Below are 13465 nucleotides of genomic sequence, written 5' to 3' on the forward strand. Positions count from 1 at the left end.
AGTCACATGATGAGCAAATTTGTGGGATGCAGAGGAATGATCATTAAAATGTCACATTTTAACATTTCTAAATAAATCGAAATGGTGTGCCATGTCATTGCGGGAAGCAATGACGTCAAACACTGTGTGATGAGTTAATGCTCTATGTTTGAATATGGAGAGTAAATAACAATATACATTTTAAAGTTATGCAGACTATGGCACCCTGTACACCTGGCATTATTTTTTTTTTTTAGCCAGACTGCATTTACACCTTCATTCCAGAGTGACTTACAATGCCACTTACATTTCACTTAGGAGGTAGTGATAACTAAAACATATCTGATATTTATCGAATTTTAAAAACATTCATAAAGCGTTTCCTATTTGATACATAAATCAGATATTGTTCATTTTTGATAATTTAGGGGAATACATTACATGAGCTCAGTGTCTGTTTTTTTTTTCACACTGCAAAATAGTCAAATTGACGTACATGATTAATAGCAGTGGCGTAACCTCATTACACACTGCATACAGCTGAGTGAGGATAACAAAAATAAATCTGCATTCACATCTTCATTACATTAGGTCAAAATCTGTCTCAGACCACCTTCAAATGTGTTTTCAGTGATGTGATCACATTGTGTCTTGAGCTCTATTCAGACGTTAATTGTTTCTCATGGGGACGTCTGTAAAATTACATTTGCATGGCTTCTCAGTAATAAAACTCAAGCGTTCAGATGACGATTTATTCATGGTGGAGGAGCGAGTGATCCTACGAACCCAGAAATATGCTTCTCACGTCATATGGTCAGTCATGTGTTCAACATTTTATTTAAATATCCTTCTTAATAAGAAAACTGACACACTATGGTTGAAATTGTTGTCTGTCTTGCATTTTATTTCTCCAAAACGGATGGATGTAATTTTAAATATGTGGAAATGAGCAGAAATAAGGTAACACAACCTATTTTCTATGGAAGGTAAACATTTCACTTGGCTACTTTGTCAACTTGTAAAATTATTATTACACTAATTTATATAATATATATTTTTATATTGCTTAAATTTTAAATTGCTGCCATAACTTTTATTTAACTTTTTAACTCCAATTTGCTATTAAGGAATGGTGATGTTATTTAAGAAATAAAAGTCGAAATACCCATATAAACAGCTTCAAAATTCAGCATTTTATCTTTCGAATGGAAAAATAAAAGAACACAGGCTTGGATCAACTTAAGGGTGAACTATCCTTAGACATCACATATTTGGAATGGTCTACCTATCATCAGGTACAACAGTATGTATATGTGCCAATGTGAAATCTCTCTTTCCCACCAGTTCAGCACAAGCTACTGAATATAAGCATACATGCCTAGCCTGCGACAACACACCACCAACATAATGCAAGTAATTATAATAGTTTTAAACAAGCACCCAGAGCACAAACAAAATGGCAAAAAACAAAAAACAAAAAAAAAAGCGTGTGGGTGGATAAACTGGCCCTGGGGTGGCTGACAGTGAAAGAGAAGAGCGAAGATGGAGATAGTGGGAGAAAGAGAATCTGAGCCAGCTCAGTCAGGTTACTGAGTCTTCTAGGACATTGATCCATTTTAAACAGTCTCTTCCATTAGCTACAGCCACTAATTGAGTGAAGGACACAAAGTTACAGTCATTTAAAAAAAAAAATGCTTCATTAATAAACACTGGACTAAATTAGGTTTGGTGCCTCTATCTTATCTGTTAGTGTTAAGCATGCCTACTCTTCAGGAACAGATTAACATTGGTCATCAACTGTGTGGAACAACTTCAGCTCAGTATCAACAACACATCTGCTCCCTCGACTTTTATTTATCATGTAAATACTACAACTTAGCTCTTTGATTTACTGCCAACTGTCTGGAAGGCACCGTATATCAGTTCTGTTCCTCCGAGCATGTTTACTGCTTATAAAACCGGGAGGCAGTGAGAAGACATACATATTGAAAAATAATGAGATCTCTACCCACATTGTTTCAAGCTATTTGTCAGTAAAGCTGTACCAGGTCTGTACAAGGAGGAACACCCAGTCATTGTGTTATCCACCTGCTATGTTCTGCAGATCTAGCAGACGTCTCTGGGGTGCCATACAATAAGCTTCACGGAAATGACTCCAAATCTTGATGGGTCCAAATTTATCCCTGTTAAAGAGTGGCATCTTCCTGCATCGTCTGCAAAATCCAGCTACTTTATCGGATGATTCTCTTTTTGCAAAAACATAAATGAAAAGGCATTAAAGTCCCATTGGAAAAACAATAAAAAGCACTGAGAGGGACAGCACATGATCACGCCCATTTGGCCTAATGTAGCCTAAATGTTCAACTGCGAGTGTTAGTCTGGAAGACTGCTGCAGAAAATGATTTGATGAACTTCCCACTTCAGCAGTCCCCTAATGTGGAAAATCTGTTTCCTTTACATTGCACGACAATTAACTCGCCGCTCACTCTCAGAGAGATTTCAAGTCTAATTGGCTGCAGTTTGGAGCATTGCAACACAAGGTTGCCTAGCAACCAGTCAGAAGGCAGAATTGGTGTCTTTTGTGCATATTTGCGCATAATGACATTTATAATTATTTGGCAATTACTCCCCGTTTTTAACGAGGCTGCACACTCTGAATCCGGGGGTTAGAGGAGATTATGAAGATGTGAAAATGCGATCCAGATGCCAGTGGCATCTCTATGTTGATGGAGAGATAGCCTACATAAAACAGAAGAAGAAAAAAAAAGGAATGAAAATTCACCATAAGGACTTATTGAATGTAAGGGGCTTCTCCATGTTCATTTTGCTGCTATTCTCTTTACCATTCCTTTGGCAACACACTGTAAAAAATTATTGTTGGTTTAACTTAAAGTAAGTTACATGTTGTCTTAAATTTTTTAGTACATTGAAATACAATTTTTTTTAGTTAATACCATGGAGATTGGTTTAATATATGGTTTAATATATTACTCAAAATAATATCTAAGTTGATTTTGACAATAGAAAAAAAAAGTATATGTGATAAATCATGAAACTTTTTTTTTTCTACAGTAACATTAGCCATACCTGAACCATCAGAGCTGCTCAAGCACGGCAGCATTAGCCTATTAGGAACACGTTTAAATGGACTTGATCATTCACCTTTGTCTGAAGTAATTGAACACAGCAGACGACAGGACCATTTAGAACAAACACTAAAAGCGCATGAAACGGTCAAGTGTACTTAAAGTTAAAATAACGCTCACACACACACACTCGCACTTCGAAAACAAACGCATGCAGCCTCGTACTCGTACACATACACCCCCACGCACGTACACGCATGCACACGCTCGCAGCCTCGCACACACACTCGAGTTCACACGCTGTAAATGTTAAAATAGTGGGTCAATTTTTTATTACTCACTTTTGTGTTTCGCCTCCCTCCGTTATTTTACGATAGCGCGACAAGTGACGAATGACGAAAGACGAAGTCTGTACAGAGACTAGGGCTGGGCGATATGGCCTAAAAAAATAAATAATATTCCCCGATTTCCCCCCCCCCCCTCTACTTAACATCAATCTGCAGATGACAAAGAAATTGTTCAAAACAAGTTTGAACTTTATTTTGTTTTGATTTTCCCTTCTGGGATTTGATCTGGATTTCCCCCTTAGGGTTAAAGTGCAATCAGAAACAACAAGCCAAAAAGACAAGATGGCAGGACATTGTAAACAGTGAAAATGTAACATAACATAAGGTAACATAACATAAAATGGGTGGATTGGGATTGGTGTAAAAAAAAAAAAAAATAGAGTGCTAATAAGTGTATTGTGATTGTCAAAACATTTGGTAACTAAACAGAATTTTATTATGTTTAGTGACAACACAATTACAATGACTGGTATGCTACTGTTTTTATTATTGCTTGACACAAATTTCACAATTTCAATTCAATTCTTGTGCTTTGATTCTGATCTTGATTCACTATCGATTCCTTTGGATAAATATTAGGTACAGTAGATACGTTAATGTGTTATGTAAATTTTTCTCCAAAAAAATCTCACCTAATGCTGTAAACATACAGAGCCCTGTCAGCTGGTATTATTATTAAAGGTTAAAAATAACATCTCAAATTAAATATAATGCGTTTTTTATAATAACAACGTTATAATATTTTAATGATATAGGTTAAAATATAATAAATATGTAATATAGTTATCATATTTAGCAAAATACTCCTCTCTATAGCAATTATTTTAAGTCCAACTAACGTCCTATGTCATTCAATGGCTTTCCTGAAGTAAATGTAACGTTACGTGACACATTGTTCTCTAGCTGTTTTATTGACCTCTTTCCGCAGTTGAAAAACACTGATCGATCGATTTGATTACATTTCAGTAAGTTGAACTTGTATCTTTTAAATTACCTATTGATCATTTGTGTTTATTTACTATTAACTAGTAGTAAAGAGTAACAGATGATCGGTTCACGTGCCGCTTGAACTGAGATCTGTCAGCGTTCTTTCACGTCACATTTACAAGCGCCAAAACTGTGTTTATAGTCTGAATTTTGTAATTAAATTGACAGAATCTGAGAGCTGAGAATTTGTTTCATATCAATAGTAACCTTCTCTGTCTTGTCTGTCGGTGTCAGTGTCCTCTTTGCTGTCTTGTCTTGTTAATTTGCCACGTTGTTTGTGTATCTCTATGGCAAACGTGGAGCCCGTTCGGAACTACGGGAGCCCAGAGGGGAGCGTCGGTGGATGTTATAGAGAAAACAGATTTTCATTCAAACAAGTCGACATAAACTACACATTCGAGTTGTCGCCCAGCCCAAACAGAGACTCAAACGAGCTGTTTAAACTGAACACGTCAAAGCGAACGTTCTATGGTATGATGATGTATAAATCTTCGTCAATGTCTTGCTCAAGAGGATGTGACGTCACAGGTCACCCAATATCAGAACGTGCTGTTTTTGGAGCTGGATTAAATAAATGCTTTGTTTATAATGAGGAGGACGCTTTAAGCTATGAAACTCACAGGATGTTTTAATGGTACAAAGACCTTTTATATGTCAAAAGATCAAGGCATATTTGATTTTTCATGTCATTAAACGAATGGAAAAATAAGAAATCATCTCTTATGGAAACCTCAAGACAAGCCAGAAGGCAGTGGCACAGCCTTCAGTTCCAGCTGATCTCTCTTCCTGAAAGCCTCTACTTACCCCCACTGAGGTCTTTTCCTTACACCAACTCTTGCCACAGAAGACAGCCATAATTGTAGAGAAAGTGGTAGATGATTTTGACGTGGGTGTGCTCTTTTTTCCCCTCTTGGGCTGTTGTTAATCTGCTGTGATTTTCTCAAAGCTGTTGAGGTCCAGAGAGGCTTTCTTGGTCCTGTCTGCCAATCAGACCCAACAGCACGACCATTCATGTGGCAGCAGAACAGCCTCCAGATGGTTTGGGGGTGGCAGTGATGCCAGTCTTCCATTGAGAGGGTGGGAGATATGTGCTGTAGTGGCTCAGGGGCTTTGTTTTAGTATGGATGAATTGTGCTGGTCCATATTGGCTAGTAAATTACTTTTTGACCTATTTAGCCTTTCCGAGATGAGATGCTTAAGTCTCTTTTGGTCAATGTGACAGACACATGACCACTCCAAGTCTCAAATACACTAATGGACAGAAAGACTTTCACATAATTCTGCAAGAGGCCATTCAAATCTGTTTTCATCCTTTAGAAGCACATAGTGCAGAGGATTATTACAGTCAATTTTATGTGACTGACAGGCAAGCTTAACAGGAAACTCTTAACCGGCTTTGAATTCATAAACAGTTCTTGAGAGATCATTTGATTTAAACGGGTTCAGAAAAAAAAAAAAAAAAAAACTGACATCAGGATAGTCAGAAGCACCTTGCAATAAAGGGGATGCTGAAATCAAGTGTGCCGCACAAGTCCTGAAAAGTGAAGCAAAAAAGTTTCGATCGCCCCCAGGTGGCTGGATGCAGGTCATAAACCCCGCCCTCTCCATGTAGTCTAATTGGGACGCAAGACAAACTAAACAATCAAATTACACTTTAAATTATTTTTTTCTTAAGTTGGTTTGTCATTTTATGTAGCATTTATCACGATGATGTAAGTTCAAGTGTTCGCTTTTTAAAAATAAGTTTTAGTTAATTTTAGTTAATTATTTGATTCTATTAAAAAGGTGGTGACACATCATGATTGACAGCTTCTCTGAGCAAAGTAGTCACTGAGGCACCAACGCGATCTTCAGGAGGAGATTGGAGCTTTAACTTTAATTTCTACATTTCCATAACTGTTTAGCTATTTCACATCGACATAATGAGATATTCTGCAGTAAATTGTACTAACCGAATCTGCAGTCTTTTCTACAATGGAAGAGAGTGAAGGTCATCTTTTTTTACAGTCTATGGCTGAAATGCACAACTCTGCTGGCTTCACTAGTTATGATGATTCTGAGCCACTATAGACAGTACAGCCTTTCAACAGGATAACAACATTATATAGGCAAGAAAACAACAGTAGGCCTACTAGTATCTTTTTGGCTACATTCAGACTGCAGTTGATTTTTCTGAAATTGACAGTCATAATTGAATTACCCATGATGGATTGAATTACCATGATTACCCAATATTTTACAAGTTATATTATTTGGAAAAAAGGTCACTAAGGCTGCATTTGAGCAAAATATAGTAAATAGTAAAATTGTCAAATATTATTACAATGTAAAATAATGTTTTTCTATTTTAATGTAATTTAAAATGTTAATTATTCCTGTCATGGAAAACTGAATTTTCGGTGGACATTATTCCGGCTTTCTGTGTCACATGATCCTTCAGATATCATTCTTATTAACATTCCTTATTAAAACAGTTGTGTAGCTTAATATTGTTTCAATTGAACATTTTCAATCTTAATATATTTTAATATATTTTTTTAAATGTCTATAACTATCGTTTTGATCAAATGAATGCATCCTTGCTGAATAAAAGTTCTAATTTTAGGGCCACATTTAAACAAATTATGAATTCCACAGCATGCTAAAGTTAAAATACACAACACATCATAAATACAGAGAGAGTTGCAGTACTTCACACACACACTCCCCACTAGACCTACTATAAAAATGGGCCAACACTCAGGAAGCATCCCATCTTGATGACAGGATTACAAGGGGAGAGAAAAAGCCTGACAAAGACAATCTGCAGAATGAAGAATAATTGTAAAACTAAGCTGTTCAGCTGCGTAGAAAACATGAATATCTGTTGATCTCACGTTGAGTATTGATCAAATGTAGGCCTACATTTGCATGGGTATGTGGGGCGGTTTAGTGGGGCTGATACCACAATTTTAGATTCCAGTGCAATTTCACAATTCTTGATTCCAGTTTCGAGACCATAGCAAAAACTATGAAGGTAAAAGAGTATAAAAACTCGAGAGCATGTAGATGTGAATCTGAGAACTTGTACAATAAATATTTGTACTTGTACGCTAAAATTGACACTCACAGCTCTGATGTGAAAACCTGTAAAATAAAAATTGTTTTTTGAAGTTGAATGTTGAGATTTGCACTCGCAGACAATAATCACAAACCTGTATTCTGAATTTGAAGTTGCAGACAAGAAGTCACAAATGTGTAAAATGTCATTCACAGAAATACAATGACAGACACAAACTTGTAGTACATAATTGCACTTATTCTTACATTCACAGTACAAGACCAATTAGGCATTTGCAACTTCTCAAATCCGTCACTGCAATTTCAAATCTTCGAGCCTTGACTGTCTTGACGGCCTAGTTAGTTTTGCATCTAATAGACGGTTAGTTTTGCATCTAATATATCGCAAAAAGAGAAGTTGCAAATGCCTAATTGCTTTTGTACTGCAAATGTGAATGTAAGAATGAATGCGAATAAGTACTACAAGTTTGTGTGTCATTGTATTTGTATGACTGTTGAGTAAGTCATTGAATCATTCATTCAAACGATTCATTCATTCAGTAATGAAACACCTCTGTGTTTTGAGAAGCAAAGAAAACAGCCAATACTGTGTCTAAAATGTAAGACACTTAATATAAACTGTTTAATGCACAGGTAGTTATAGTCATTTTATTCTCTGTTCTATATTAATGCGCTGCTTTCATTAAAGCACACACATAATTGACCGTTCGCAAAGACCCGCCCCCCTTAGTTACTGTCGCTATGTCCGACAAGCTACGCCGTTCTCACGCCACACCATGTTCTCACGCAGTGAAAAATACATCGCGGAGAGGAGACTAACAACACGCTGACAGACAGGACAGACCAGGTTACTTTTCGGTTACGTTTGATATTAAACATATTAAACAAAGTCTCACCTTTCAAATTTGGTCATTTTTTAAAAGAAATTTAAACAATAAATACCGTTTTGTGGCTCTTTAATGTGTCGTGACAGATCGCTGTAGAGCATCAGTTAAAGCTGCTCGTGAACCGATCATCTCTTCCTTTTAGTTAATTTATAGCCTCAAATAAACATGAACAAACATAAGAAGGAATGTTGTTTTAACAACGGAAAGACGTCAGTACACTCCGTGTTTCAAGTTCAAATCCTCCCATGTTAATCTACTAACTCTACTGACTGCTTTGTCGGACAAAATGGCGGATGGCGAAGTATGATTGGTCAGATCACCTGTCAATCAAGCTCCCTGCGAAGGGTCAATTTTAATTAATTGTAAAATGTGACAATCTGTTGTTTCAACAAAAAGCAGTTTTAGAAAAAGGTATTTTCTAATACGCCTGAGTGTCTGATGTGTTAACAATCAAAGAGGTATTCCTAGCATTCCTAATTCATAAATAAATCAAGCAGCACTCTAGGCCGTTTCTCGGCAAATGGGCATCTTCAGCAATGCTAACTGAAAGCTACAGAATAGAGAAGTAGCAATTCTCTAAATCAACCCACAGAGCAGCTGACCTTTCAATATCTTCTCTGACACTTCAAAAGACTTAGTGGAGGAAAGACCAAAGTAGCATTACTCACCGGCAGTGAAGTCCTTGTTTAGGTCGATGAAAGCATTGGAATGAGGGGTGCGCATTTTGACATCATATCTGAGAGCCTTCTCACAGTTTTGTTTTCTGATAAATGATAAAACAGCATGGTTTGCACACTGTGCATTTGTTTTTGTGGTACAGGCAGAAAAACCAAAATAAATCTTACCTTGTCTTGAGATAGCAAACCTCTGATGAACCACCAGAAGATCCAAAAATGTCTGGAATCATGTCCCCATTAAAGCTGTATGTGGAAAAGAAAAAGTGGCATTAGACCTCTGCAAAAGCAGAAACTTAACAAGGGAAGCTTATATTTGTACACTGAGAGGATGAGGACTACAAAACTTGAACAATGACACAATGACTGTGTTTAAAATGATTACAATCCTCATCAGTGACCAATATTATATATACGGTAGATATTATATAATATTACCACTAGGGCTGAGTTGAAAAATATTGATTTCTCGATTTGAATTGATTCTCATTTTGATGAACTAAATCTAACTAAATTCGATTTCTAAATGTAAGATCCAATCTTTTAGTCTATGCTGTTTTCCATGGATGCGTGAACAAAACTTAACTTGATATTTTTTGTAGCGCACCTCCCATCAAATTCTGATTCAAAATTCAAACAGTAAATAGCATTTTGCCGATCTTAAATGTGGCATGACAGATCGCAGTAGAGCTGATCATCTCTTGCGTTTTACTAAACGTAGACATGAGTGAACATCAGATGTTGAAAGATACAGTACAACTTACCGAAATGTAACCGCTCAATCAGTGTTTAAACCACAGAAAGACGTTAATAAGACATGTAAACCATGTCACATAACATTACATAAAAAAAGGCATTTAATGACAATAACTTGATAGTTAAATAGAAAAATGAACACTAGAGAGGAGCATTTTGCTACATATATGCTCTATATTGCATATTCATTATATTTTTTCTTAACCTGATCTTCAATATTTCATATATGTTTGAATACATCTGTCATAAAAACAAGTATAAAAACAAGTTTTATGACAGCCACAATTTAAATGTTTAGGCTATATTTAAAAAAAAAAAACAAATTGGAGTATAAACTACATCATTAAGAAATTATTATTAAAACATAATTATTATAAAATATGCCTTATGTGCAATTTAAATGTTTTTATACAAATCAGTTGTTAATTGTAATGCCTAATTGTACCATATATGACAGGGTTCCCTGTATAGTCTACAGAACTAGTTGACTATTTTTTTTTTTCTTGAGAAATAATTATGTACTGTACCTGCTATATATCTAAAATAATTGGTTGAATCACAATTGAATCAAATCATGACCTTGTGATATGTATGGAATCATGAACTTTGTGTCAATGGCCAGCCCTAATTCCCAAACTATTCATATAAAACAATTTGATAAATCTATATTTATAATCACTTACTCCATGACAAGGGGCTGATCATTAAAGGTCCTGTTAATCTCTACCCTTTCATTCTGGTCTGTAAGAGAACAGAAAACATTTACAAAAACAGTGCAAATCGCTGCTGTAGTATAGTTCTATGACCATCAGTTTAGGCAAAAAGATTTAATTAATAATAAATAAATGCTTTGTGAAAGCACTTTCACAAAACATTTTTTCTCTATATATTCTTTTCAGATTTTACCCAAAGTTTGGTTATTTCCCCAGAAGATGAAGACAGTTGTCAGTGGGGAGTCCTTTAGGTGGCCTGTGAGAAGCACATCCATCTGAGAGTCTCCATCGTAATCACCCGGGACCACACTAGTTATGCTGAAGTCACTGAAAGAGCCAGAGAAACACACGAACACTGCAATATCAACACACCACACACCTAGTATGATACAGTGAGAATATGGATCTCACACTTGAGGGGAAAAAAAAAAACATACATTTTATTCACCACAAATATGCAATTTGGTGCAGATGTTGTTATTCATATGGCCAAAAAATAAGATTAAATTCTGATAGCTTGTTGTAATGTGATTTGATTTTTACGTACATAAAATGACTATATAAATATCAATTGTTACTATGTTTACACTTTGTAAAATGATATTTAAATGGTTAGTTTTATGATCAAAGCTCAGGAGTTTTAAGCAGCAAAATATATAATGCAATGCAACACAATGATGATTGAGAGATTTACAAGCATTCCTCAAACGCATGTTGTATCATATTTGATGCATACACTATTAACATTATTTTTCTAAAAATTACATATGGATAATCAAGTAAACAGTCATAATAATTTGTTAACAAACAAGAATTCATTACTTCAATGAGCTTATTGTATCTGCATTAAATTAATTTTTTTTTTAATTAATACATTTTTAGCTAAGTGTGATTTTAACATTTTATTACATTTCTGAAATACATAACTTAGACAGTTACCTCTGATAACAGAACACTCTAAATTGTAATATGGACTCATGCATTTTATGTAAAGCTGCTTTGAAAAGATGTGTATTGTGAAAAGCGCTATACAAATAAACATGAATTGAATTGACTTAAACGTAAGCAGCTTTACCCAAGTAAATATTCTCTTGCAATATTAATAACAATATAAAAGTTATTATTTAATTTGCTAAAATGAATCAGTAAATATTTCACAGCAAAAAGACATCTGTACTACGAGCTAAAGCTGGACATTATGAACTAGGCTATAAGTCAGAGGGAAGAAGACATGTAGAAGATTGGAAGATTTAGCAACGTTTTGATCATGTTTAGAGGCCTTAAAAATGTATGCATCAATGTAATAGAGTAGGTTTTATAGGGTTAGTGTGTGTCAGTATATATTCTCACCTAGAGATAGCCTCTTTAGTCAGGTTGACTTTAGGTTTGTAATAAGGAGGTTTAAGATCAGCCAAGAAAATCAACAGTTCAGATCCTGAAAGAAATAAAAATTCCATAAAACAACACATCATCAGGATATTTATCACCAATAACACACATAATTAAAACACACATTACAAAGTACTCTACTTTAGTTTAGTGCAGTACCCAGCCACACCCCCTGTCATTAGCAACAATATATAACACTGGTGAGTTATACACAAAACACCCGCTGACATATTATCAAAGCTCACACATAATATACAAGAAGCATCCCCTTACATAAACCAAACAAGTTAAACTTCGGGTAGGGTGATTTTAAGACCTTATTCATCTTAACGTCAGCTAGCAGAACTGTACGTACTCTTCCTGATGATGAAAATGTCAGTCTGTTTATCAGAGTTGAAGTCACCGAAAGCCGCTACTGTACCATAATTCTCCAAGGCAAATAAATCCCTGGTAACGTCCTGCAATGCAAACGTGACATATTGTCCGACAAAACTTAATAATAACGTCAAAAAACAAGCCCATGACAGCAACATTTTGCTGTTAGCTTCGTTCATCACAAACTGGAACACGGCACGTCGTTCTACGGCAGCCAGCGGGGTGCATATAGGCTTTGCGACAGTGTGGGTGCCTTAACGGCAGTGTGAGTGTGATGTTTTTATTTTGCTGTCATCATGGCAAGCTTAGCGGATGTCGGATGGAAGATGCTGGAGTTCAAAGCCAGATCTAAGCGATCAGGTTTGGCTTTTTGAGATGCATGGCACTGGGCACGATTAAACAGTGCACATTTGTACTCTCGCTGCATTTTGATCCATTGTCCGTGTTGCAGACGCTCATTAACATGAGTTGTCGTGTCTGTGTGGCAGAGAGCAATGCCTAAAGGTCAGGCGAGAAGTGTACGCTGAACAAGGACTATATTTAGAGCCTAACTGCACTCTGAGCGTCATGCTTTGAATTTTTAAGGAGTAACGTTAGTACTTTAAAAGACTTGAGTCCCGGAATGTTTTGAAAAGGCTTTTTAACCCTCTTAATTCAGTGCTTGTTAGCATCTGCTTCAGACTGACATTACAACTCAAGTAGCCCTTGACAGTTTTCTGGTTCCACTTGTGGTTATGTAAGATAGATAAATAAGTAAAATTACACATATCTGTAGTTTCTTTCTGCTATTTTTCTTTGTTTCTTGAAGGGATGTCAGTGTCACACAGAAAAAAGAAAATTGCTCACTGTAATGTTATTCTAAACCTGTATGTAAAAGATCCAATAAATGTAACCAGTGATTGTCATTCTATCTAATATTAACTTTTGTGTTCCACAAATTCATACGGGTTTGGAATAACTTGGGTGAGTAAAGAATACAATATTTTGCGTGAACTATTCCTTTAAAGGTCCCATATTGTACACCTTTCCGAAGTTTTATTTTAGGTTTTGATGTCCTTAAGAATATATATTTGCGGTATAAGTACCAAAAACCATCTCAATATATTTTTACAGCTCCTTTCTCAGGAGCTCTGCCAAGAACAGGTTGATTTTGGCCTGTCTACTTAATATTCAGGAGCCTCTCTTCTGATTTGCCTGTTGTTGTCTGTCTGA

The 13465-nt window shown here is 35.8% G+C and overlaps 2 protein-coding genes across 4 annotated transcripts in view; one reads left to right on the forward strand and one right to left on the reverse strand.

The window, feature by feature from the left end:
• Nucleotides 1-12470, reverse strand: part of itfg1 (integrin alpha FG-GAP repeat containing 1) — a 144008-nt gene extending 131538 nt beyond the window's left edge. The window contains exons 1-6 of the mRNA XM_079867062.1: nt 12234-12470; nt 11840-11924; nt 10683-10816; nt 10460-10517; nt 9192-9266; nt 9015-9109 (exon numbers count right to left, since the gene is read on the reverse strand). Of these exons, the coding sequence (XP_079723188.1) occupies nt 9015-9109; nt 9192-9266; nt 10460-10517; nt 10683-10816; nt 11840-11924; nt 12234-12432 (646 nt within the window). The 5' untranslated portion in view covers nt 12433-12470. The remainder of the gene's footprint in view (nt 1-9014; nt 9110-9191; nt 9267-10459; nt 10518-10682; nt 10817-11839; nt 11925-12233) is intronic.
• Nucleotides 12471-12493: 23 nt separating this feature from the next.
• Nucleotides 12494-13465, forward strand: part of phkb (phosphorylase kinase, beta) — a 67556-nt gene continuing 66584 nt past the window's right edge. Inside the window, exon 1 of one of the 3 annotated variants that reach the window (XM_079867057.1) lies at nt 12494-12613. In XM_079867057.1, the coding sequence (XP_079723183.1) occupies nt 12550-12613 (64 nt within the window). In that variant the 5' untranslated portion in view covers nt 12494-12549. The remainder of the gene's footprint in view (nt 12614-13465) is intronic. The other 2 variants (XM_079867056.1, XM_079867058.1) reach the window with 2 other exon arrangements.

The sequence above is a fragment of the Squalius cephalus genome (genome assembly GCF_949319135.1).
Source record: "Squalius cephalus genome assembly, chromosome: 3".
In the NCBI taxonomy this organism is placed as follows: domain Eukaryota; kingdom Metazoa; phylum Chordata; class Actinopteri; order Cypriniformes; family Leuciscidae; genus Squalius; species Squalius cephalus.